Source organism: Poecilia reticulata, linkage group LG12, assembly GCF_000633615.1.
Source record: "Poecilia reticulata strain Guanapo linkage group LG12, Guppy_female_1.0+MT, whole genome shotgun sequence".
Classification (NCBI taxonomy): Eukaryota; Metazoa; Chordata; class Actinopteri; order Cyprinodontiformes; family Poeciliidae; genus Poecilia; species Poecilia reticulata.
In genome coordinates, this window is record NC_024342.1 from 2,312,013 (window position 1) to 2,337,881 (window position 25,869).

The following is a 25,869-nucleotide window of genomic DNA, read 5'->3' on the forward strand; positions in this document are numbered from 1 at the left end:
ATGGTCATGAGCTTTGGGTCATAACCGAAAGAACGAGATCACGGATACAAGCGGCCGAAATGGGTTTCCTCCGCAGGGTGGCTGGGCTCTCCCTTAGAGATAGGGTGAGAAGCTCGGTCATCCGGGAGGGACTCAGAGTAGAGCTGCTTCTCCTCCACGTCGAGAGGAGCCAGTTGAGGTGGCTCGGGCATCTGGTAAGGATGCCTCCTGGGCGCCCCCCTGTGAGGTGTTTCAGGCACGTCCCACCGGGAGGAGGCTTCGGGGAAGACCCAGGACACGCTGGAGGGAATGTGTCTCTCGGCTGGCCTGGGAACGCCTTGGGATTCCCCTCGGAGGAGCTGGAAGAAGTGGCAGAGGAGAGGGAAGTCTGGGACTCTCTTCTGAAGCTGCTGCCCCCGCGACCCGACCTCGGATAAGCGGCAGAAAATGGATGGATGGATGGATAATATTTTCCTAATAATAACGAATAAAAACTAGCAAACACACTGTAAAAACTCACTAAAACTATCGGAACTGGACAAACAAAAGTCACAATGAAATAAAACTGAACTATTCTGAAAAACCCCAAACTATTACAACCCTGGTAATGTGTAAAATGCCCCAGGTGGAATGGGGAAGTTAATGCCCAGCTTGCTCTGCCACAGYAAATGTCAGCCAGCCGAGCTGAGGAGTGTGTGTGAAATGATGGGGCAGTGTGAGCAACACCACACTCCAACTCACAGGGCTTCTGTCACATCTGCTTTCATTTGTTTAAACACAAATTGTGCAGGACATGTGGAACCACAGTGTGAAAAGGCGAAGTAACAGCCAACTCAACTCTTGGACTTCAACCGTAGCTACACTGAAGCAGCGTAAAAATAACCACCTAATATTTCAGGGTGGTTTTTTTTGCGTTGAAATACTCTGTCCAATTTTAAGTCAAATAAATTTGAACAGCGTCTGTTCAAATTTCAAGTTTTTTCCCTGCGTTCAAGTATTTTCTTCTCTTTGTGGCGTTTTTTAAATAAATGAAAGTGTGCAATACCGCCACCATCTGGTCTGGAGTGTGAACTGGAGCTAATGCCGTTGATGATAAGGTATTTACATCACACATCTGAAAATTGATTGGGTGCTTTCTTAAAAATTACATCATGATTATCCATTTTTTATTGTATGCAATTTTAATAAATAGTAAAAGATTATTAAGGCACTTAAAAATTCATACATATTCATTCATATTTTGTTCACTTAAAGTATACTTTTATTTAATATATTAAAAGTGTATTTTGGTACAATTATGTTTGTGTGTTTAAAGTACTTATTTTGAAATTGGTACAAGTGTATTTTTAGCATACTTCAGATATACTTTCACCTGGGGAAACTATATATGTATGATTAGAAAGACAACAAATATCGCATTAGAACATCCGTCTTGGCACCTCGATATGATTAAGTGATGTAGTTTGCAAAGGGTGAATAAAGCCCTGGGCTGAACACACAGCCTGGTGGGATGCCGGTGTTGATGGAAAGAGTGGAGGAAGTGTGACTGCCTGCTCTCACACTGTACAAATCCAGTTGCATTGATTGGTTTCTCCAGATTGTCCTTGAGCGTGACTGTGTGTGTGTGTGTGTGTGTGTGCGTGCGCGTGTGTGTGCGTGTGTGTGTGCATGGTTGTTTATTCTAAGCATCTCTGTGTTGCCGTGGTGATTTGTCCTTGACGTACCTCTGCGACCTTGCAAGGACAAATGGGTACAGACGATGGATGTATAGACTTTTCATTTTTATATTTGCTGCTCTTCTTCTTCTTCCTATTGCTATGATTAATCAATAAATTCACATAAAGTATAGTTACTTAGCAACACAGAAAGCATACATAACTTACTTTGCAGCAGAATGCCAAATACTTTTGCATGTAAAATTTGTCTCAAATCTCTTGACCACTGGGACTCAGCCATAGAAATACACAGTTGCACTTTGCTGCACTGTGAGCAGTGAGTACTTTTCGTTTGAAATCCAGATGCTGAGCTTTAATTTTGATACTAACCGCCATGCGGCAGCCTCCTCTGAAGGCTTCCCAGCGGTCAGCATTCATTAACCTGCAGTGTTCAGTCTTGCTCTGGTCTATATGGAGGCGGTTGCAGTGGATTCCCAAAGTGAAATACAACCAGCCTACTCAAACAGATTACCAGCTCGGCATGAGGAAGCTTCTAACTCAACCCATCCATCGCCTCATCCCTCCTGCAAATTTTTCCTCCCTTTCTATCTTATATAAGTGTGCAGCCCATCACCCCTGACACACACAAACACACACACACGCTCGCTCGCCCGCTCTCTCCAAAACAAAGTTTCATTATCATTAGGGTCACATTGTGTGTTTGTGTGTGACTGTCAGTGTGTGTGTGAGAAAGCAAGAGAGAGAGAAAGAGAGAGAGAGAGAGAGAGAGAGAGGTGAGCGGTAGGGAGAGAGGGAGGCTGCTTGTGACTGAGAATGTGAGAGAGGACAACAGAGGAGGACGGATCGGTGGCAGAAAGCAGGAGGCGCTGCTTGCAGTCAGGAGGATGCTCCTCTGACATGCGGACTTTCTCTGACGCCACCGGCTCTACCTGACCGCCGACCAGCCCGCTCACACACCACGGAGCTCGTGGTTTTATTTTTTCCTTCCCCACAGTCTCCCCGCCGCCGCCGCCGCCGCTCTCTCTTCCCCCGGACCGGCTTCTGTCGCCATGCCGCCGGCTGCCCGCTCGGTCCGTCTCCGCGGCACCTTGCCTGCAGTGCTGTGGGTCTGGCTGCTGTGGAGCAGCGTCTCAGCAGGAGGTAAGGATTTTTCTTTTTTCATTATTATTGTCGGATGCTGCTCTTTAATCCTGTTGTAGCAGTGTTTTTAAACTCCCATCAGCTGTGTCTCGGATTGCGTCCAAGCAGATCGAGAGCAGCTTGAGTTCAGTTCTCGGCGCATCACCAACTCGCATTTTTTTTTCTTTTCTTTTCTGGGCATCCCCGGCTTGTTTTCGAGTCAAATCGTGGGAGGTTTCGAGTGGATGGGGAGGTAGTCTGAAACAGCCCTGGGAAGTCTTGAAATAAATGCAGGCTATTTACAGCGAGAGCGGCTCAAATCACCGAGCGATTTTTATTTTTATTTTTATTTGGCACGAGCGGTCCAGGGAWGTGCGCGCACGCTTCCCTTAAAACGAGGAGTGCGCGCGGAGCGGAACCCACTCGTGTGCGTGGGAGCCTCGATCAGGCAGCAGCAGGGTGAATGCAGAGGAAGAGATCACCTGTCAACAGGCGCTGCAGTGAGACTGGCAGACTGAGCATCAGCAGGGAAAAATAGCAAAATAGAAGAACGAAGTTAAACTTAATACCCACGAAGAGAAAATCTTTCCAAATACTTCTGTAGCTGTAGCTGCGTCTCTATTACAAATTCTGCGAATTTTGGGAAAAACAAAACAAAACACTATTTCACATTTGCAGAAGAAACGCAATCACAATCACAGGTGAATACGTTTTCAAAAGATAATTCATTAAAAATATATATGTTTTACCACGATCCTCCTACTTCCTGTCGTCGTCTTCTTCGATGTTTGCGCCAGTGGCAACATCCGGTTGTTGATCATGTGACTGGTGTGATGCGAAAAATGTGTTTCCATTGCAGTTTTGCGAAAAGAGCCATTTTTTTTTATATGGCCAATAAACAACCTCATCATAGCATTACAATTTTGTTTTATCAAAAAACGATTATTTATTTATTTTTTTAAATTGGCGTTTCTGGTAATCAAATGTATTTCTGAAAAATAAAATTGCACAATCCTATGATCAATGGAAATGCAGCTAGTGACATGGTGGATGTTTGTTTGGCTCTCTGTTTGGACCTAGTTCTTAATAACATGGGAAAAATGTATAAACCAGCTAATATTTTTACGCATTGAATTTCCACAATAGAATGTCACTAATAGTACCAGCAACATGTTTTTATGTAAGTTTTTCTTGTCATTGGATTGAAAAGCGTTTTCAGTATATTTTCCATTGAAAATCAACATCCAGCAGAACAAAATGTATTCATCCTCTTTTCATAAATGTTTTGTCTGTTCTTTAATTACATATTTAGGTTAAGACAAAGTAGTGGTTATTTAAGATTGACAATGCATTTCCAGCAGCAGATGTTCATCAGAATTATAAGTTGTCTTCTTTGGATTTTAAAGGTTGCAAATTCTTTTTGGAATCCTACCTTGCTGATGTGAAGGTGGATACATGACGTCACAGCTTTCCTTTTTCGATGCAACATTTCAATAAGAAAAATACAAACAAAAGCATGAAATGGTAATGCTTAGGAAAGTTTGCTCTGCTGAGCATTTCCTCCTGGTCAGCTGAGGCGATCAAAATAACTTCGCTTGATACAGTTTTCTTCATCTCTAACTGGGGCATTCCTCCGGTCTGGAGCCAAACTCAGGCTCTGCAACTAACATGATTACAGCATGTTGGGGATGATGGTTGTGACACAGTTATGGAGAAAGTGTTTTATGCAAAGGAGTCTTTTGCTGCAGCCTCATTAAAGATTTGTGGTGCATGATCATTGTGGTTGACGCTGTAATTACTGAGGACAGCAGCATATTCTCCACAAACAGATCCGTTCTGCCTCTGATGCCAGTGAAGAAACACTCAAACAGTTGTTGGATTGTGATATTGTTGCTTGCAACTCTTTGAGACCTCTGGTACGATCATCTACGTCAGGTGTGGTTATCCACTGCGACGGTTCTTGAGATCTTGTTGGTATACCTCTATTGTATTCATGACAGTTGAAAACAAAGACAATTTTTTGCAATATTAACATGTGCAAAAAATATTGTGATGATGACATATGGTGACGGAAGTTCATCTATTGTTATAAACTCTTAATCTCCGTTTTCGGCATGAGCCAATAGCTGTGTATGCAGCTAACCAAACAAAGGTGGTAGCAGCTGCATCTAAAAAAAACTAAACACAAGCAGCATATTCATTTTTGCGTAAGAGGTTAACGCTGAATTCATGTTGAATTTTGCATGCCTTATCTACCACGGTGGCCAGAGGTGGGCCAAGGTGCAGACAATGTCCATTTGTGACCTACACTGAGGTTCACTATTCACCTATTTTTCAGTGAAACATCACTTCAAGTTATTTGGGGATGATGAGCCTATTTGCAGATTTTGTTTTATACATCATATCAAAACTATGTGAAACAAAATGCAGCTTGTGAAGCTGATATATGTAGCTGTGATGGTGTTTGACATGCTATTGGCTGATGTTTGCAAAGCAGCAAATTCAGGTGTGCCATTCATTTCATTTTCCTTGGTGTTAATTGGCTGTTCCTCAGCTGATATAAGGAAGACCATATGGATGTTAGGTTCTGTTGTAGTATTAAGGTTTTTTCCCACTGTCCTTAATAATGCATGTTATTGTATATTTGGTGTTTATTAGAAGTAGTCAAGGATTCATTTTTCAACTACTTGTGTGTGGGTGTTGTCTCTAACCTGGAGGTCAACTGCATACATGATAACCAAAAATTATGGCCTTATTTCAAAATCTCTGAGTTGGTAACAAAATGCATGACTTTTCAAGTCAACATACTTATACTATCTGAATTGTCAGTTTTGTCATTTTTGAGGTTTGTAGTGTTGATTAAAGTCAGTTGATGTGCTTTGATGTCCAATTAAAAAAAAGAAACAAAAACAAAAAAACAAATTCACCTTGTGGACTTATTGTGTTAAAGTCATCAAACTTTTTTATGTTGATCTAAATGTGTTCTAACATGAAAGCCTTCCTGTCAGAGTTGCACGTTCTTCCTGTCCAGAGGAAAATGGACTACAGTGTCTGTCTGTTCTCTGTGTCTCTGCTCAGAGCTGCATTAAACATGAATTCTCATAACTTTCAATTTCAGGGAATGTCATCATTCAGTTCTTTTAGTTTTAATTTCAACACCATGTGAGTGAGCTGTCACACAGCCATCAGTCATAACTTTTCTCCTGCGCCTTTCAGTAATTTCCTCGTTGAACAAAAGCTCCCGTGTGAACCGGCCTCTGTGAAGCTGTGAGCTCTTAAATCATGTCGGCCTGGGAGGAGCTGCCTCTGTGCCCTGATGATGCACAAACGTGTCAAAGTTTCAGCCGAGAAATCATCGATATCTTCTCAGCCAGGCGTCGGCCTACTTGTTAATCCACGCCACTTCATTGTTGGCGCGCGGCGGTTCGATCTACACGCGCTCAGTCCCTGCGTCTTGCTCTGCATCGCTGGGTTCATCCCACCGCCGGCGTCTGGGCTTAATGAGCTCCTTCAGCAGAGACCCGATGCCATCCAGCCGGTTCAGGGAACGTGTCTGTGTGTGTGTGTGTGTGCGTGCGTGTGTTTGTGTGTTAACCTTGCACGCTGTTGACATGAGCGTAAAGTTGGGGCCCGATCGCTGCTTGTTCTGATTTCTCAGGGTTAGAGCGATAATGTCGTAGAAAAGGCAGCCTGATGATGGGTGAGCGGAGAAGAGAAAGCAGATCTAGCTGCGGTTTGGATCCAGAGAGCAACTTGCAGCAACATGCAGCAACTTGCAGCAACATGCAACAACATGCAGCAACATGCAACAACATGCAACAACATGCAGCAACAAGCAGCAGTGCTATTGACCCAGACTGCCCCTGGAACTATTGCACATCCTCTTCAGCAAAAAGAAGCAAAAACTCACCCTGCTCCTGATCCGCCATTCTCCTCTCATCTCATCACCTCCGCTCTGCTCTCCAGCTTCCTTCCTCTGGTTCTTCTTCATCCTCTGTGCTCATCTTCCATCTCCCCCCCCCCGCACCCTGCCTCCCGTTTCTTGTGAGCTGAGAGGAAAAATAGAACTGAGGGGAGATTGTCTCTTCTGCTTGACTAACCCGAGCCTTATTACACAACCAGATCCTTAGGCTCCAAACTTTTGAGACTATATTGTGCCAAGTAAGCATCAGAAAGAGGCAAAGAAACGGAGTTGTAGAAGAAACATGAAGGCAGGTGTGAGGGAGGAAATAAAGAAAACAGAATAGAATATGAAACATAAACCTTCAGTCTGTCACTGCTGATGCTGTGTTGATCTCATGCACACAGCAAGTCACACGTACAACACATAGTAGTGACTCGTAGTTGTGAATTTTCAAAGTTCTTTACAAATTAGGATCTGTGGAAATTATTTGTATTGAGTCCCCCTTTATTAAATAAAATCCTGTACAAAGTGGCCTTCAGGAGTCAGTAAGTAACAGAAGTTTAAAACAAAATCCCACTGGTCTGTCATCTGAAAACTTGACAAGAGCAAGGGACAATTGAAAATTACGACAGCGTATTAGGTCCACTGTAGATAGAAGGGAAAACCTTGGAAAATTCGGAGTTTAAAAGTAAAACAATTTGCTAAAAAAAAAACTTAAATTTTGAAGCTATTCTCAGAAATTTTCTAGAAAAGACTTGAATTTGTACGTTTCAGAAGAGAGTAGGCTCTCTTCAAAACCATTTCACAGTGGAAGCTTTTGTAGCTACAAACATTTTATTAAGGGTTTGTTGAACCGATTCTCCTCCAGCATCCATTGTCCTCAGTGTCTTAACTGTAAATATGTCACCCACACATTGTAAATAATTCAATTTTGAAGTTCACCGTATTGAACATTTTCATTTTTCAGCTTAAATGCAGTGGGATGCGGTTTTATTTTTGGATGTTTGGTCGGCATTAACACAGAGTGGAAGCCAAAGTAATATTTTGGTGTCTTAAACTACTCATGTCTTCTGTAGAAAGCAGAACCAGGCGAGAACAGCTGCTGTAAATCACGTCTGATGTGACTGAGGTTCAGGAAGCAGAGTACTTGTGCCGAGTAGCAGGTTGGATGAGTGTGTTAATGGAAAACATTGTAAATAGACTGTGAAAAGCTTTTAAAAACACACACAATTGTTAAAAGTCAGATGAGCAAAGCTGTATTCTAACTGAGAACAAGTGAAAAAGAAATGGTTTTAGAGATAAATTTCCATATTGGGGTTTTTTTTGTTGTTAAAAATGGCTAAAGGGTCTATCAAGACAAAAGCAGGCAGCTGTGACAGAAACCATCAGGAAGTTGTTCTGACTCCTTTTTAATCAGCAGGCGCCTGGTCCTGCTGCAGGTGGGCTCAGAGGGTTTTAGCCTTTCATTTCCCACAGAGCCCCCAAGAACAGAAGCTGCTCATTAGCATGCTCATTCAGGCCTCTGTGTTCCTAATGAAGAACTTATGCTGTGGTTTTAGATGAGGCATAAAGCGGCAGAGTAGATTTAAACGACTGCCGCTGATGTTTGTCAGGTTTCCGCCTAATAACTAAAAATGATCTGCATGTTTTATTAGTGCATGCAATATTTTCATTACTATTGTGTTCTGAAGGTTTGTGGACCTGCAGGCGTTAAGAATCTAACAGGAGAGTCTAGAATAGGCTGAACTGAACAAAGCCATATCTTTTCAAAGTCACAACATCCAATTGAAAACATGGGCTTATTATAAAAAACTGTCAGGTGTTTCATATTTTTAGATTATGCACTTGTTTCTTTTCCAGCTTTAATTTGTGTCAGGGTGGGGTGGTAGGTGATGGTGAGGAGAGAACGCAGGTAGACCCAGGATGTAAATGAGAATAATGAACTTAATGAAAGGTAGCTCCACAGTCCAGAACAGGCAGCACGGCAGAGAGTAGCACACAGCTAACACCGGTAGCAACTGATAACTTGAGACTGAAAACAAGAGCTAAGCTAACCAGGACTTAACAGTTTACTGGAGCGCAACAACTGACATTCGACGTACGTAGACGACGGTAGACAAGGATCCGACGAGGAACACGGACAACAGGTGGGACTAAATACACTGGGAGGGTAATCACAGGCAACGAGACACACCTGGGAGACAATCAACGGGGAAGACGCAGAGACAGACTCACAGGGAACAGGACCACACAAAAAACTCAAAAATAAACACAGAAACACGGATCATGACAATTTGCTTGTTATATCATGCTCTTCATTTGCAATATTTATGGCTTTGAACTATAATATTTTATTTATAATTTAATATATTTGTAATGCATATGTATGTAAGCTCCAGTGTTAGGATGAGTTTTTTTTTTTTTTTTTGGTCATATCAAAATTGGTTTATTTCACAAAACTGCAACGGAAACACCAGATCAGCAACCGGATGTTGCCACTGATGCAAACCATGAAGGAAGGAGTTGGACGATCATAGTTCATAGTAACTTCAATGACTTATCGCATGAACCAATTTATTCACGTGTGATTATAATTGCGTCCCTTATTTAATGAAGGTTAATCCTGATGGTATTTTCCACTAAATCCACACTAGCGAAATATTGACAAAGTTTCGTGCTCGTTTTGAACGGAAACGCAGCCTGTGTGTGTGCTTTGTGTGAGCTACCTGCGGCTATATGAGTGTTTAGATGTTTCTCTCTCAGTCCCTGCACTCATTAGGATCAAAGTAATGGATGCCGCCTCGTCAGGCTGACATATGGTCGGAACCAGTAACTAGCAGGTCGGTGGAGTGTTGGGGTCTTGATTTACTCACTGCCTGGTTTGAGGTGTTGAAGTTAACCTCTCTGGTGTTTAAGCAGCGTCTGCAGCTCTTCCTGGTGTGGATGTCTCCACCCTGGCGGCTCACCTTTGTGCAGCAGCAGCTCTGCTTATCGGGTCCGTCTGTGTGTGTGCGCGTGTGTGTGCGCGCGCGCGTGTGTGTGTGTGTGCGTGCGTGTGTGTGCGCGCGCGCGTGTGTGTGTGTGCGTGCGTGCGTGTGCGCGCGTGTGTGTGAGCGGCGTGGCTGACGCTCAGCAGGAGCGCTGGCTGCATGCGTCAGTGCCTGGGATTATCCTCTCTAGGATGGCTGCCGGATTGCGCAGATGCTGCTGACACTTCGCTACAATAGAAGCAATTAACTCAAGCTTAACTTTATTTATGTCTGTTTTAGGTCACAGCTGCTTGTGTAACGCTGACCTCAGGTGCCAATAGACATTAAATTGTGATGCCTATTGGTACCTTAGGTACAAATAAATATCACCTTATTTGTACCTAAGGTGATAGGTATCACGTTTCTACTGTATCATGATTACAGAGCTAAAATGTATCATCTTGCATTTTCTGTAGCATGCATGGATGTGAATGCCAAGGCCATTTGCTTCTTAAATGTCTGCTGAGTTTCAGAAACCTTCGCCTTGAGCTGCCTCTGTTCTAAAACAGCCATTAGGACAGACGTCTGAATTTTACTGCAATTCCAATGAAAAGTTAACTACAGTTAACCTGTAGTCATGGTTAACTGTAGTTGTCTTTGGAAGCAGTTTGTAGATCATAGCTGTGATGCTGAGATTTCATTCGCCTCCTGCATGTGTTCAAACAACCAAGCTAAGTTTACATCTAACAGGTTATGTGTTCCCACTGCACTAACAGCTGAGACAAATCATGGTCTTTATTGATAATATATCATGTTGGTAGTTTGTATTGTTGTAGATTTCGAGGTGATGTTTGATTATAAAGCAGATTTTAAATATAAATCCTCTGCATGTACCTTGGAACCAGTAACTGGCCCGTGCCTTGGTGTCAGATAGACCTGCTGTGGCTCTTTGCCTTTTGTATAAAAGTAAAACTAATAGAGCTACAAAACAGTTAAACGATTCTATAAAACACAATATAGTTTAATGAGCGACATCGAGGTTTAGAGCCAGTCAGTGAGTAGAGCAGCAGCTTCATTCAGGCTGCGAATGACTGGAGACTGGATGAAGTGATGACAAGACGTGAAGGAAGAGTTTCCTTCGTCAGTCGGGGGCAAAGTGTTGAAGGAGGCGTCGACTTCATTATGTCATCATGTGTTAATAAAGCATTAATACAGTATATCTGGAAAGTATTCACAGTGCTTCACTTTGCCACATTTTTTGTTATTATTCCAAATTGAATTGAATCAATTTATTTCCTCAACATTCTCCACAAAAACACCCAGAGCCTTTGGCAGAGAAGCCGACCCACAGCATCACAGACCTTCTACCATACTTCACAGTGGACATGAGGCGTTTTCACACATCAATATAATTGTGATGGTGGGACAGAAATGGCTTTTCATTTTTTTTAATTTTTTAAATTTTTTTATTTCTGGCATTGTTAAATGTCCAGCTACATTTAACAATGTAGCTGGACACATTGTTAAATGTGTCCAGCTACATGACTTAGTGACCCAAGTCTTCATGACTTGGGTCACTAAGTCATAGAGACTTAGTGACCCAAAGATGCCAGTTTGCTGCAGTCTTCTATCAGTGAGTTTTGGAGATTTTTATTTTACCTCCATTTTCATCCTGCTCTCTGTATGCAGCAAAAAAATAAATATTTATCTTTGTCCAAACTCGAGGCCAGCGCCTGAAAGAAATGGACTTCTGTGTTCCAACCTATTTACACCTGGGTCATGGATTACTAATTCAAAGTTCCCTGAAATTGCTGAACTTTGTAACAGCTACATTTACTGTAACGGGGTTTTTAAGGTTGTCGACGATGCGATGCCTGACGGCGTACAGGAGCCATTATAGATGGAGGAGTACATTTCTGCCAAAACATATCTCACAAATGTTCTATTAAAAACCTGGACATTTCCAAGTTTGAAAAATCAAAAATTTGCAAGAAAAAATCTTCAATTTTGAGATTAATTGGAGATTTTCAATTCTTATCTAGACAATGTGTTTACTCTTTTTTTCTCTATCTACGCTGCCAAAGATATATGATTTTATTATTTCCCTAACATGGGATTTTCCTCTAAATGAATTCACCTTTTCATCCTCTGACCTGGTGAAATATCATAGAATGTTAAGTCTAATCACCACAGAAGTTGCCATAGTTTTTAAGTTTCAGATACTACAGTGGCATGCTTTGTCTCCAACATATCCACCGTTTCTATAGCTCATTAGCTGATGGAGCCAGTAGTAAGACCTCGTCCCTGGTTCTCTGTCCGCTCAGCTGTGATGCCTCTGTTATGTAAATGTCGTATTTTGTGATGCTCATGCAGCTCTGTGTGGCGCTGAACGCTCGCGCCCACAGCCAGGGACAGAAAGCCGGACAGCAAGGAGACTTGTTTTCCAGAGACGCTGTGGGAGATGTGATATTTGTTTTTTCTTTCACATTTGGACAATTTATCATAGAGGAGCACAATGGCAGCAAAAAAAAGTGTCAAACTGTTGGTGAGAAATTGTTTTATTACATTTTGAATAAGCAGTTGACAAACCAGCCAGTTATTACCAGTTATATGGCTGAAGTGTGAAACTTTGAGCTCAGACACTACAGATCCAGTCAAAGCAGCGCTCTGGGTTTCTCAGGCTCTGGGCTTCTCTTCCTGTTGTTGTTCCTCATCTTTGCTGCTCTCTCTCATGTGTCCTGACAAATATTTTTGCTCTCCATCGCTTCCTGTCAAATTTTCATATAAATCTTTGCTACTATAAACTCGTCGCTGCTCTCTTGTCCACAGGAAGCCATTCTGATGGTACGTTTATCTCTGGTCTGTGTTTACCTCACTCTATCACCTCCTGGCTTGGAAACCGTAGGTGCTATTTAAGGGTTTGGTTATTTAAACTATAAAATGTTTAATTCAGACACTCACAACTGGTATCTTGAAACAGACATTTTGATGAGTGATACCACTGCTTTTTGAGATCTGAAGGACTTAATGAGGTTTGGTATTAAACCGTTTTCTTTTGACTTTTGTGTCTTTATGCAGTTATAAGTGCCTGAATTTCATAGATTGCTGTATATTGTTGTTTGCTTGTAAATGTTTGCGTTTCTGTTGCAAATGTATGCAAGACTTTGATATTTGACCAAAGTCGAAAAAAACACAATTTCACAATTGCAGTGAAATTGTGAAAGTTCCCTGAAATTGCTGAACTTTGTAACAATGTGAAAAAATGTGGAAAACATTATAAAACAAATGCAATTAAAATCACACGTGAGTAGCTTGCTCATGTGACAAGTTGTTAAAAAACACGCCAAACCATCATTCTCCTACCACTTCCTGTCAGTCTCTTTGTCATCTCCACCAGTGGTAACATCCTGTTGTTGGTCACATGACTGGTGGGATGTGAAAGAAGTGTTTCTATTGCAGTTTTGCGGAATACACTCATTTTGATACTGAAAAAAAAAAAAAAAACCTGACTCATCCTAGCCCCAAAACTTTGTATCGAAAAACAAAGTTTTTCTTTTTTAATTGGTGCATTTCTATTAAGCAAATTTGTTTTTGAAATGTCAAATTGCGCCACTTTAAGTTCAATGGAAACGTGGCTAGAGATTGTGCTGTTGGTCATGGATGTCTCTGTCCTTGGGGATGATTGGCCAGCTTGTCTCTGGTTGGCTTAGATGCCCTCAGATCTCTATGTAAGACTCGTTACTTGTCAGATCTGTAACAAGCTGAAGGCATGGAGCTGAAATAAATCCTATTTTGCCTTATTCTTGTTGAGAACTGGTTACCCATTTATTAATTTTGTTTGATTTTTTAATTTTTTAAAAATTGGAGTTGTGTGTTTTATTATGAGCTATGTGGGAAGGAGAACACAGCAAATAAAGGAGTTTATGGGAAACCATAAATGTTTCTTGCTCTACAGAGGCGATGGACTTGAACGCCACTCTACGGCCGATAAAGAGAGAGAGTCCAAACCGCAGCCTGCGGTCATTTGTCTGGCTGGCACACAAACACATCATCTTATGAAGTCCTTCACAGCACGAAGGCACAATCAAGTGTGTCAGACGCCAAGCCTTTTTAAGAAAAGGTTAATATTTCAGTTCCCGTTTGCTTCAAAGCTCACACTAAGCCACCGCTACCCATCTGCCTCTGATACCAGGACGGAGCTGGAGAAGCTCTGGAAGCTTTCCACAAACTGTGTCTGTGTGTGTGATAATCCTCGGCGCTGGCAGAGACGCTGATAGCCGCGCCTGTCACGCCGTCGAGTCGGTACGTTTGTACCCCTGATGGAGCCGAAAGGAGCAGCGTGGAACGAAGATGGAGTGTGTGTGGTTTTCTGCCGGCCGGCCTCAGCCTGGGCTCCACGCTTCAGACATGCTGGGGAGGCTGGACGCTTCGGCGTTTGATTGATTGATTCCTGTCACAAGGGTCTGGGGGAGTGCATGGGTTCTCACAAAAACCAAAGCCCTGTGGTGCATTTGAAAATTTTTGGTCCAAATGTTTCGCGACGGAGATGAATATTAAGTGTGATGGAGAGAGAGAGAGAGCTGAATCCCCCCAGCAGGATGACGGCTGCCACTCAGGCTCTGCCGTAGTGGAATGTTGTTTATGTCAGATTAAGAAACTGTTGCAGTTACATAGAAGAACCCAGCAAAAAGCTTTGGTTTGTGTTTGACAGGTGATCTTTAGAAAATGTGAAATATGTTTTTGCCCCATGACTCTGAGGGCAAGCTCATGTCAGTGAGGTAGATTCTGGGGAACAGGAGGAAAAGTGGGGCTTTCAATCAGAATTGTCCATTTTTTTCATAAAGCACTTTGATGCTCAAGTAATTTCACTTATATATGTTTTTTTATTTCTTTAAAAATAGAATGTCAGAAAGTATTTGTATCCTTCCCAATGGTCAATTAAAGAATCTTTACTGGCATTGCAACATTACAAGTTTTCTTGAAATTGCTAAACAGCTTTTTAAATGTTTCCATTTGTATTTCGTAGATGAATCTTTGGTCATGAGCTCCAAAGCCTTTCTGGTTGGAACGCCTCCTTCCTATAACACTAATATTTAATGTTTGTGATCAAAATATGGCAAAATGGGAAAATGTTTAAGTGGTCTGAATACTTTTGTAGCCGTTATATCCACCAACGTTTTTAGAGTTTTTTGCTAAAGGGGCAGTATCATGTAAAATTAACTTTTCATTGTGTTATAATGTTATTCCCTCATCAAAAACATACGTGGAGTGTTGCCTTGATTCTTTCATGCCTGTTTGAGAAATCCTTTAATCTCTATGGTAACCATTCAGCTGGGCAAAATGCCTTGGTGGACCTAGCTCTGCCTTTGGGGACGAAGCTCCTCCTCTGAGCTGCAGGTTCCAAGCTCACAGAGCAGCCATCCTCTATGCCTCTCAGCTCCTTCAGACAGCAGCAATTAGCTCAAACTCAGTCCAAGGGCCACCAACGGCCCCCATGCCACAATTTGGCAATCTGTTGTTTTAAAGAGATAATCATTCTATATGTGAACTTCTGGTTTTAAATCTGTGACATATTCCTTCTCATTATTTCACCATTTAACCTCTTAATCTGCACCAGAATGCCCACAGGCCGTTTTTCCATTGTATTTTCCGGGGCTGAGATTTAAGGGTTTAACCTCTGCCAGTGTCCATTATGACACTTTTATTGGGCAGCCTAGAGCCCCCCATTTTGATTGACACTGCATTCGACCAGTAGTTATATGAAATGGCTTTTTCAGAACCATTAATATCCAGACAGCGATTTGATATGCCTGTATTCTTTGTGGAATATTTCTGACTCGTCAACTCGGAGACTAAATCTAAAGCCACCGATGTGTAGCCAACACATGTCCTCTCATAAGTATATAAGGCATTTTGGGGTTTGTTTTGATTATTTTGGTAATTCTGACCTGAAACAAGACAAGTTTGGTTTGATTTAACTCCGGACAGTGAGAAAAAATGTGCCTTTGTCTTCCTTTGGTGTATGTAAACTTCTGGTTTCAACTGTATCAACTGTCCCTCTTTCAGCTTTTTGGCATGAATGACGCATCATCGTTACTACACACATAGTGTATTAGGGACATTGTAGATTAAAGAAGTACATTTCTGCCAAAAACACTAAGAAAATTTGAGATTACTTTCATAAATGTTCTAGAAAAAACAAGGATATTTCTGTGCTTGAAAAGTAAAAAAAATCCGAAATTTTCTATGGAAAAACTTGGAAGTGTCTGAGTTGGGCAAGAAAAAAATCTGACTTTTGGATATTATCTGGAATTTACTCCTTTTATTCTAGAAGATTTCTGAGATTTATCTCAAAATTTCAGAGTTTTTTTTGGCAGAAGTGTTATTTATTTCTTCTGTCTCTAATACGCCGTCGTAGTGACAGCACCTCGTTCCAAAACAAGTGACTTTAAAAGAACTTCTGGGCAAACAGCAAATATGCTAAACGTTTCTCAGGAGACTGCGCTTAACGAAGAGTGGGAGCCATCTTTTGTTTGATCTACACATCCACACAGCGAGCTGTTGATTGGACCAGATGGTTGAGTGAGTAGAATGCGCAGCGTAACATCAGAGCAGAGCGTGTTTTCTGTGACTTTAAAGCCAGCCAGGCAGCCCCGAGGTTGGCTGGTTAGTCCTGATTTACTTTCAAGAGTTTCTGAAGGGCCCCGGTTAGATGTGCTGCTGCCACGGAGGAAATACATTTATAACAGCAGAAAACAAGGTCATCCAGTCTCTGGATGTGTTCGTAGCTGAAATGAGGCAGGGAGGAAACCTGTCACACATGATGAGCTCAAAAAGATGAAAATGCTAAATGTCAACGGAATTGATTCTGAAGCTCTGAAGAACCTGACAGGATAAACTGTGAGTTGGTCGGATATAAGAGTCACTAATGTGTGCCGCAGTTCTTTACTTTTCAGTCAGGTGGCAGAAAAACCTTTGAAAATCTCTGGGCTTTATTTCAGTAGACAGAGGCTTTCACTGGGAAGTGTTCCCAAGACTGAGCAGTTGTATTCTTGGGCTTTAATGTAAATTAAATCTGATCTTTATCAGTTTTGAAAATGATGTAAAATCCAGAATCAACATCCTGGATATTAGTTCCTACTTATAAATGTCCTGAATAAATGTCCTAATGACACAAAAAATATGCATAAAGCAAAATAAAAGACACAAACTAAAATTATAATAGTAAAAGCAACTTTTCTGCCAATCTGACCAATCACCTTAATGCTTCCCGTATTTCCTTCTCTTCTGGCCAATCATTCGGGTGATTTTTGACCAATCCCATTAGTCCTCCTCAAATTTAACATCCTGTTTCATGACATCTCTTAAAAGCAAAACCTGCATGTGTGACGCTAAATGGTAACGTTTGTCTTTCACAGACTAAATCTCAGCTCTAGTCTCTACTTCTTTTTAAGGGTGGGAAGCTGTGATCCATCTGCTTTCAGCACCAGAATCAGTGCAACAGAAGTAATGATTATACCTTACACCTTATGTTTAGCTTCAAAGTAAATATTTATTCAGACCTTTATAAATTTAGTTCCCAACTAAATGTTTGAATCTTATTTTTCACCCTAAGCATTTAGATCCAAGTTGAATATTTTGTTAACTAAATATTTAGTTCCAAAGTAAATATATATTTAGTTGACAATAAAAAAAAAAAATTAAAAATAAAAACTCCTGCGACTGGAGTGATTCAGGTGTTGCCAGTCGCAGGAGTTTGTATAGAACTCCAGTAAAACCCAGCTTTTATTTTGATGGTCCACTTCCTCTTTTCAGCATGCCAATTTGCATGTTGTCTAAATATTTAGCTTGGACTTAATTATTTAGCAAGCTAAATATTTAACTTGATTTCTAAATATTTATTTAGCAAGTCAATTTTAAAGTCAGAGTTAAATATATATTTCGGAAAATAAATATTTAGCTTGAAAATTACATGTTTAGCTCAAAAAATAAATGCCTAGTTTGGAAAATAACACAGTGAAAATATGACTTTTTTATTCTTTTTCTCTAAGACAAGCTAAATAAACTAAAAATATTGCTATTAAAGTTTTACTATGCAACTATACAAGCGGCAGCTCATAAGAATCCCACTGCAGTGATATATAAAATATACTGAAAAGCAGTTTGATCTGCTGCTTCCTGACGCTGAGAGCATCATCAATCTGTTTCTCTCTCGCCCTGCATGTTGGTGTTTCTCTTTTGCTTCATTATTTATAACTAGATGTTCTTCTTGTTGACATCTGGGTCATGACCACGGCGAGGTTCACCCTAAAAGCTTTCCTCCATTCTTCTCTGACCCCTCTCAGTTCGGCTTTCTTTCACGTTTCATGCGGCTGGTAAGGAAATCCAGAGCAGCTCTTTATTTATTCATGAATTAAAAGCACAGAGCCCACATAACTGTGACAGGGCGTCAGACACACACACACACACACACACACACACACACACACACACACACACACACACACACACACACATTTCTACTCTATCTGTGTGACAGTGATCATATTTACAGGTGTATACACACACACACACCCTAATGACTGATAAATCATCTCAAATTCTTATCCACATGTTTGATATTTAACTTGCAAAATTCAACTGGCAAACAAACACACTTTCTATTAAACTTAGAGAGATATTCGTTGGTTTTCTTTGGGAGAAAATTATTGTTTATTTCCACTTTACTTCTTAATCTAGATTTATGGAAAATACATGAGATTTATAGAAATATCTAGGATGGAAGCAGCGTTGCTGCAGCTTCTCTCATGTTGCTCTCAGCCTCATGTCAGCATCACTTGTCAGTTTCCATCTCAGCTTTTCATCAACTTTGGTCAAATGTGAAATATCGATATTCACATAGCAGCTTATGATCGCTGGTTTTAGATGGCGACATTAATAGTAGTATTTGTGAGCAGTTTCCAGTGATTTTCTGGAGGTTTCTGGCCCTGATGAGCACTGGTTGCTCTGCTGAAGGTCGAGCAGTATTGAAGCATCCACGTTGTTTTGTGTGGCGCCACCAGACGCATCCTTTAACTTGACATTTAGCTTATGAGGCAATCAACAAAATGGGAACTCATTACTGTGGATCAATAGGCTGGTGAAGGCATCACAAACCGCTCAGACGCAAATGTTTTACACGCTGGTCCCTGTAAATACCAGCATGTTCCGTGTTCAACTGACAAGTGAATTAAAACAGGATTAGTTCAAATGTCAACCGAGGAAGAATTATTTTAATAAATCTGGGACGAAGAAATATTATTAATAATATTAATATTTCTTCTGTTAACAAAAGCTGCTGGTTGAATCAGGTCTACTGATGTAGCACTAAACTGAAATGCTTTCCTTGACTTTACTACTAAATAGTGCAGTTGAAAGGGCTGTGAAGGTTCTTTTATCTATTTTTGTTGTGTGGAGTACTTATGAGCAGTCAGTATTCTACCTGCAGTACGCAACAATTAGATTGTTGTCAGGCTGGAGAATCTGAATTTTTAGGTGCAGAATTCAAAAAGAAAGTTCTGTATACATGGATTGGTTAGTGAATACTCAACAGAATATATGATCAAAAAAATTTATTCAATTATTGTTCAACAACAGCTGAATGGAGTTTACTCCCAACTTATCGCCATTTTGTGGACTAGCGTTAGCGCCACCAGGGAAAGTATGGAGAACTGTAATGTATTGACAGTTGATGTAAACTGGGGAAAAATCTATTTCACATCAGTTCACAAAGCTAATAAATATATTCATAAATATGAAAACAAAGTAGGAAACAAATATCTATATTTTCATTATGTTTTAGTCTTATAAATGTAAGATACAGTTATAGTTTTTCCCCATTAATTGTCATTTTTATTTGTTTCAGTTAACAAAAGTGTATCCTTAATTTCAGTTTCTATTTAAGTTGTTTTAGCTAATTATAATAACCATGGTGATTAGCCGTAACGTAATGCCCGAATGGTATATTTTTAGCCAATAGAACCAGAGAGCAGTGCAGAGAGGTAGTCTGCTTCACTAACACCCCCCCACCCTTACGATCTCCAGCGCCCCCAACCCGCACCCCCTCTCCCCAAACCACACACAGCATACACAGTCGTCTTTTTGTGTCTTGTGGGGACTTCACATTGACTTCCATTCATTTACAGCCTAACCCGTACCATCACATACCTAACCCCTAACCCAAGAACAGCATTTCTCCTCATGGGGACCAGGATTTGTCCCCATAACAAGCAATGGTCCCCACAACATCGACAGATGCACACTCACACACGCAGTCTGCTTGTGTGGCCGCTCTCTGAAGACACAGCGTGTGAGGAGGGTTTCAATGACTTCTGTCTGCAGGCATACTCAAACAGCAGTGTTTTCACTGAGCAGAGTGCCCGCCAAACACTTCACCGCAGACACACTTCCACACATAGGTTTGTATTCCCGCCGCGTGCTTGTCAAGAATTTCATTGACTGTATTCATTCCCTAAGCGTTCCCTCTCTGACATTTCCACCTAATCCCGCTCTAATCTCAGCCCTAAACCCCACATCCAAATCTGAAGTGCCCTGAAGAGAAGGAGACATATTCCGGCTGTGCCGTACTTGCCTCTCTCTTCGCTTTCTTTTCGAGGACGTTTAATCCTCACGAGGATTAAATATTTTCGCATGAGAAGACACTTGCCGTCCCAAAGCCGCTGCAGTTTGGAACGCGCGACCGCCTGTATGTTCCTTCCTACAGCCTCATCTGTTACTGCAAACCAAACACTGTTAGCTGCTGTTGAACTGTTATTCTTTGTTCTGGTTTGTTTTATTTTTGTCTCTTTCCAACATCTACAATTCCTTGTTTTAATTACTCCAAGGTTGCACAGATTTTGTATATTCTAATATTCCTATTAGAAAAGAAGGAAAAATAAACATCCTAAAAGAAGTATCCTAACCCACATATGTAAAATTTTTGTTCTTTGTTTTGTTTTGTATGCACCAATTGGTGAATAAAATAAAAGGATCATAGTATTGTTATGACATATATTGTGAAACATGAATCAGTCCAGAAGGTGCTAGTGTTTACCTGGAATATCAAATATCCCTCTGAATTTGGTCGTTGCAAGTCCACAAACTAAACTGTTGAAGATTTACATTTATCATATCAGGATTAATTTCTTTAGATGTCATTTTCACAGAAGTTCACTCAGATATCAAAATATACAATTCAACCCAATTTGATTCTGTTCAAAAATACGTAATTAGTTCAAAAGGGAAATTACATGTGTTAGTTTATATTGTTGATGCTGATGGCTGTAGCGGTCTGTATTACAACTCCTAAAGAAGCTTCTGACTGAAGACTCTACTTATCCCCTTTCTTCCACTCCATTAATTGGAGTGGAAGTGCATTGTGAAAGACCAGCGTAGCTCAGCACATAGCTAGAAATTAAAGACCATGCTAACTGGCGCTAGCCTTCATGACAGGAGAAGCTGCTTTGCTAAGACCCGCCTCCTGGCTCTCATTGGTTGTTTCTGGTTACCACTGGGAGAGAGCATAGTTTGACTTTTTTTTTTTTAATACAGATTATCTGTGTTTAATACACATCAATTTGTCACAATGTAGTGACAATTCCAACAAATATGTAAAAATATATATATTTTTAAAAAAGTTACATACTGCAGCTTTAATAAGTGACAGAGTTATAAAGTCAGACACTGTCCATATCTGATAATTTCTACATGTGATTGAAAAGCTGTAACTGCTGATCACTTAATGCCAACTAATCAGGACTCTAAATATATACTGTATCTATGATATGATATATATATACATATAATATATCATAGATTTTCTGGACTAAAAATGCTCAGTTAACAGGTCTAAATGGAGTAGCAATAAAATGTAGCTGTGCAAAGTATTTGGATTGGACTGGAATTAACATATTTATAGATGAGTTGGAGCTATGAAAGAATCAGTTTGATGTCCTGAGGAGAATCTGTTGCTCAGTGTAAAACCTGACTGTTCTTCTCTTTTTGGCTCAGTTTAATCTTCATATTGCTACATGAGCAGTAGATAAGTACGCTTCTATCTGCTGCTGCTGCCGCAGCAAAGGTTAATGAGAGCAAGGAGAGGTAATTATACACTGAACGAGCTTAACTGCTATATACGAAAAAGATTAATATAAATGTGTGCAATTACACATGTGGGTTAACATGAGTGGGCAGGAGCTCCATGACTCTGTGATGGTGATTTGATTTGTTGCTGATCTTAACATTAACTAATAGAAGCATTTCAGTCGGTGAGCTAGTTCCATGGAGTAGATATGCTCACCGCTCTGAGAACATTCATGTATTCCTCTAAAGCTGGAATATGTCACTTCTATAAACAATTTTTTTAATACATATTTGTTAAAACTGTCTCTATTTTCTGACAGTAGAACTCATCTGACTCCTCCCTGTGGTTCTATTGCCATCTACAGAAATGCACCGCTTGGTCAGAAACAACCAATCAGAGACAGGAGGAGGGACTTAATGCTGTCAATCATCCTCATTTATGCGCTGCTCAATGTGCTAATGGCAGAGAAACAACTTACTGTTACAGGAAAACTGTTTATCCACCGACTTTGATGGCTATGCTAACTAGCTTTAGCATTCATGGCAGGCTATGTTGTGGTGAGCCAGCTATAGCTTAGAGAGCAAAGGGGGAGGGATGAGCATGAGGGTGATTGACAGCACTAAGACACTCCTCCTGGTTCTGATTGGTTGTTTTATTTTAACTTCCTTTATTTAACCTGTTAAAACCCCATTGAGACCCAGATTTCAGTTTCAACACAACCAATCAGTTCCATCTGGACAGAAATACACCACTCAGTTGTTTCTAACTGGTGTGTTTTTACAGTTAGTACTGGGAGAATTGGAAGAGGGCAGTGGAACTAAAACTTGTATGCTCTCACAACAAAATGTTAATTTTAGCAGTATGTAAAAAATGTATTTGTTATAAAAGTAACAATCTGTAGCTTTAAGGTTCGACTTTGGCTCAGGCTTTGAAAGATGAGGAAGAACAAAAAAAGGGAAAGTTTAATGAAAGACACCAGGAAAAGAAAGTGTAATATGCTGTATATTGGGAGCGTGACTCATTCAGGGAACTGAAGGGAATCCTTAGCCTCTGCTCTTCCTATTTTGACCCCTTTCTAACAAGAGTGGTTGTCTCCTAGGTGATATTTTTGGCTGGACATCCATCCATACAGCAGAAAAATGTTGAGCAATATCAAAGCAAAAGAGAAACAGACTTACCCAGTGTTAAACTCCAGTGTTGCGCTACAATCCATTACATGGTTGAGCAAAGTAATGCATTGTTGATTATTCTTACACTCTGCTTGGTCGAGAGGGAGAAACACAGAGGTGTCTTCTCAGAGCCAGAAAAGAAGAAAGAGTCACAGGTGCTGTTTTATATAGTTTTATATATGTTAGTATCTAAGATGAATATGTGGATTGGAGTGGAGTGAAGTGAGCACAGCTGCACCACAGAACGAAACCATGGATGAGGTCATCTGCTCATGGCTGGATGCTGAGGCACCTGCTGCAAACACACACACACACACACACACACACACACACACACACACACACGCACACACACACACGCACACACACACAGAGGCATTTTTCTATCAGTTTAGTTAACATTAGTGTACATTAACCTTAATGACCGGGCTAGCCTTTTTATTCAGACAGACAGTGTTGCTGAGTGTCAACCATGGACTGTATCAGCTGTTTCCTACAACGGGTAAATTTCCATCAAAAAACTCAGAAATTCTGAGATTATTCTCAGAATTGTTTTAGAAGAATCTTGGAAATTTATAAGCTTGAAAAGTCAAAAAAAATTCTCAGAAAAAATAAAACTTAATTTTTTTTTTTTTTTTTAGAAATTAATTAATTAATTACAAGGAAAAAAGTTGGAATTTTCTGAATTTCATAAGTAAAAACATTTTGACTTTTGAAACCAGAAAATTTCTTAGATTTGTTTTCTGCAGAAATATATTCCTCCTTTTTGTTCCGTTTTCTATCTACAAATGTGGATTTTTTTGTCATGTTAGGTTAACATGACTCCTGGGATGGAACTAAAATATAGAATACTCTTAAAGAGCTCCAGCTGTGTACACAATGTGATATAGCACCATCTGTGTGTGAGTGTGTTTGCGTGTGTGTGTGAAAGGGTGAATGACTGATGATGTTCTTTGGAGTCTTCTGGTCATTTTTTCTAAATCTGGCTGCTTTAGTTGGCATGATCGTTACTGGAACTGACTTGATAACTTCTCAAAATGTAACTGATTGCTGTGTCAAACTTTTCAAACTCAGAAATTTCCTTTTTTTTCTTGAATTTTCTGAGGTTAATCTCAAACTTTAGGGAGGTTTTTTCTAACGAATTTTCGACTTTTCAAACTCCAGAAAATTCTCGAGAGTCCTTGGTGTAAATTTACTCCACCTTTTGTTTTTTATTTACAGTGGACCTAATACAGCGTCATGATTTCCTCCCCTCGCTCCATATGTCACTGTTGAATTAATGGAGTGCAGATGCTTTCTCTGTGTGGGGGCAGATTTCCCTTCAGCAGTTGCTTTACATCGCCTTAGAGTGGTTATCACCACAGAACCTGTGAAGGTCTGGAATGTTCCTATCAAAATGTGGCTATGTGCTTTATAAGGCTGCATGCGAGACACCTGAAAGCTTTGAGTCAAAACTGACAGCACTGGAAAATGTTCTTTTTTCTGCATGGCGTGACAAAACCCTGAGGAGATTATTATGCAATAGCAACTGTACTTTATAGTAACGAGATGCTCCGTTTTCTACCTTCTCCTTTTGGTCTTTTTCCTCTCGTCCATTTTCTTCCTTTTTGATCTTTAAGTAGTTGAGGTAATGTTGCCAGATCCTGTGAGAGAAACAAGCAACCAGTTCAGTGAAAACGAACCTTAAACAAAAGTCCAACTGGCAACCCATCACACTGTGTGAAACAGGCTGCTCGTAAACAGCATAAATTTATACATTTATTGTAAAAAAAAAAAGGTGTAACTGAAATTAAACACCCAAATATCCAGTATATATTCAATAATAATAAATGCCTTTATTATTTATTTACATTAATAATAAATGTAAATAAATCTACATTTATTTTTTCACAATAAATGTAAACCTTGTACAATTATTGTAAAAAAAAAAGTTATAAGTGAAACTTAGCAGCCAAATAACCAGTATTTATCCACTAATGTATTTTATAGAACTAATTATGGGTGATCAATGATGATAAAAAATAACTGAACAGATGAAGTTTATGAATCCATATCAACATAAATATGCTGTTGAAAATATTGTATTTTTGATGTTCAGTATTTTTATTTTAGCTGCAGTAAGTAATACAAAGTAATGCAAGTAAACAAAACTAATCTATTAATGTTAATAATGGTGCATATTTTCATGTAGTCACTGTTTCTGAATATGTCAAAGAAATGTAGCATTCCGATGTGGAGAATTTGTTTTACTGATGACTTTTGTTATGTCTGTTAACTAAAGGAACTGAATAAACTCTTTTTTCTCCATTTTCAGAGACTGATACATGATGTAGTTCATTTAAAAGAAAACTAAGAGTTTTTGTCTTTTTTGCATCTTCAGATAATAAAATGTGTTTTTCCACCCTTTAAACCATGTTTTCATCTTTCAGATAAAATAACCTGACTTTTGTTAAAACTCTCTACTGATTCTCATTATCATCTGTAAGACGTATGGTTCATAAACTCATACCTCAACCTTACAAGCACCAGATATTAAGAGTCATTATCTTTTTACTTTGATGCTGGGAACTTTTCAAAATGTTCATCCGAACTTGAGAGGATCATTAACTTTAATGAGGCTTTATGGGTGTGACATTTTTTTGCATACACAACAAGCTGAAACAACAGCGCTGCTAATGAGCTTGTGTGCAGTGTGTATGCGTGTGTGGGTGTGTGTGGGGGTGTGTGTGTGTGTTGTGTCTGAGGCTGCAGGTTCGGCCTGTCAGAGGGAGCTGCATGCATGCGTGCTGCTCAGCGGTCGGTTCGATCGCTGCTCTGCTTTCAGTTTCAGGTCATTTCACCCGCTGACCCACTCTGCAATTCAAGCAACAATTTAAAGATAACATTGACTGGGGTGTGTGTGTGTGTGTGTGTGTGTGTGTGTGTGTGTGTG

At 40.1% G+C, this 25,869-nt stretch overlaps 1 protein-coding gene across 1 annotated transcript in view; it reads left to right on the plus strand.

Annotated features, from left to right (window-relative positions):
- The first annotated feature begins 2,439 nt into the window (after nt 1-2,439).
- sez6l (seizure related 6 homolog (mouse)-like) overlaps nt 2,440-25,869 on the plus strand; it is a 62,370-nt gene continuing 38,940 nt past the window's right edge. The window contains exon 1 of the mRNA XM_008423199.2: nt 2,440-2,795. Within this exon, the coding sequence (XP_008421421.2) occupies nt 2,705-2,795 (91 nt within the window). The 5' untranslated portion in view covers nt 2,440-2,704. The remainder of the gene's footprint in view (nt 2,796-25,869) is intronic.